At 56.0% G+C, this 1,298-nt stretch overlaps 1 protein-coding gene across 1 annotated transcript; it reads left to right on the top strand.

Annotated features, from left to right (window-relative positions):
- The first annotated feature begins 79 nt into the window (after positions 1 to 79).
- LOC124234031 (serum amyloid A protein) lies at positions 80 to 986 on the top strand. Its single transcript, XM_046651288.1, has 2 exons — positions 80 to 252; positions 687 to 986. The coding sequence occupies exons 1-2, from the start codon at positions 125 to 127 to the stop codon at positions 847 to 849; spliced, it is 291 nt and encodes a 96-aa protein (XP_046507244.1). The 5' UTR covers positions 80 to 124; the 3' UTR covers positions 850 to 986.
- The last annotated feature ends 312 nt before the right edge of the window (positions 987 to 1,298 follow it).

The raw sequence follows: 1,298 nt of genomic DNA, 5'->3' as shown, positions 1-1,298 counted from the left end.
CTCAGGCAGAAATGGAGTCACTGGAAGATTCTGCATTCAAGATTCTTCTCTAAGGGATGTCACAGTCTTTCTGTTCACCCTGTGTCCCTTTGGCCATGTCCTTTCCTTTCCAGGGACTTGGGACATGCTAAGAGCATACCAGGACATGAGAGAAGCCAATTACATAGGTGCAGACAAATACTTCCACGCCCGCGGGAACTATGACGCTGCAAAGAGGGGCCCTGGGGGCGCCTGGGCTGCTAAAGTCATCAGGTGACTCAGGGCTTGAGGGTGCAGGGGTGGGTGCGCAGAGCTGGGCTGCCTTTGGGGATCAGGAGGGGCAGGCCCGGGTGAGGGGTCTTGCGGGAGATATGATCTCCTCCTTGCGAGCATCCTGTCCAACCTCTCCATTTGTGCCCAGTGCCAGCAGAGCCAGAGTGTGGCTGGTAAACACATGTGACCCCTGCTCCCAAAAGAGAAAGTGAGCTCCAAGGAGTGATTCCCAACGCTGCCCTCTGGGTGCTCTTCACCTAGCTCAGGGGATCAGTGAGGCTGGGTGGGCTGTGCCGGGGCAGGCTCAGTGTATGTATGAGTCCCTCTCTCCTTGGCTCCTCTCAGAGCCATCCCTGGGAAAGAGGAGACACAGGGAGAGTGGGGCTGCTGCTCATCAGCCCCGGATTAATCTCCTGCCTGTTCTCCTCCATCAGCGATGCCAGAGAGAATGTTCAGAGATTCACAGACCGTTTCAGTTTTGGAGGCAGCGGCCGTGGAGCAGAGGACTCGAGAGCCGACCAGGCTGCCAATGAATGGGGCCGGAGCGGCAAAGACCCCAATCACTTCAGACCCCATGGCCTGCCTGACAAGTACTGAGCTTCCTCTGCACTCTGCTCTCAGGAGACAGGCTGTGAGCACCCTGAGGGCAGGGACACCCAGTTATTGAGGTCTATGGCCACAGAAGCCAGTGGGGGTCACAGAATTACTGTCTAATAAATGCTTAAGAGATTGAATTTGTTGAAACCGTGTGCTATTCTTTGGTCTAAGGACTGCCCGTTTGTTCCCAGGGGGTAATGGAAGGACACTGAGGTGAAGGCTGACCCTGTGCCTGTCTGTGTGGGTCCAGGGGAGACAGTCTCAGCATCACACAGGACAGACATCCTGCAGGACCCTCCCCTCATCAGCACCGCTCCCCTCTCCAGGCCCCTCTGGTTACATTGGTGCTATTTCCTGGCCTGTCTGTGTCCTGGACTCCTCAGTCCCTGTCAATTATGTCTTGTCACCTTGTCTGCCCCCAGGGCCGACTCCCTTTAATTGTATTCCTC

This window comes from Equus quagga, unplaced genomic scaffold, assembly GCF_021613505.1.
Source record: "Equus quagga isolate Etosha38 unplaced genomic scaffold, UCLA_HA_Equagga_1.0 65642_RagTag, whole genome shotgun sequence".
NCBI lineage: Eukaryota > Metazoa > Chordata > Mammalia > Perissodactyla > Equidae > Equus > Equus quagga.
The sequence above is the reverse complement of the archived record's forward strand: the minus strand, read 5'-3'. Positions and strand labels throughout refer to the sequence as shown.

What these genes read in the sequence shown, in the direction of transcription:
- LOC124234031 (XM_046651288.1), top strand. Translation starts at nt 125, where the DNA reads ATGCTAAGAGCATACCAGGACATGAGAGAAGCCAATTACATAGGTGCA. An exon ending in TGGGCTGCTAAAGTCATCAG is followed by an intron (nt 253 to 686) that starts GTGACTCAGGGC and finishes CTCCTCCATCAG; the next exon opens with CGATGCCAGAGAGAATGTTC.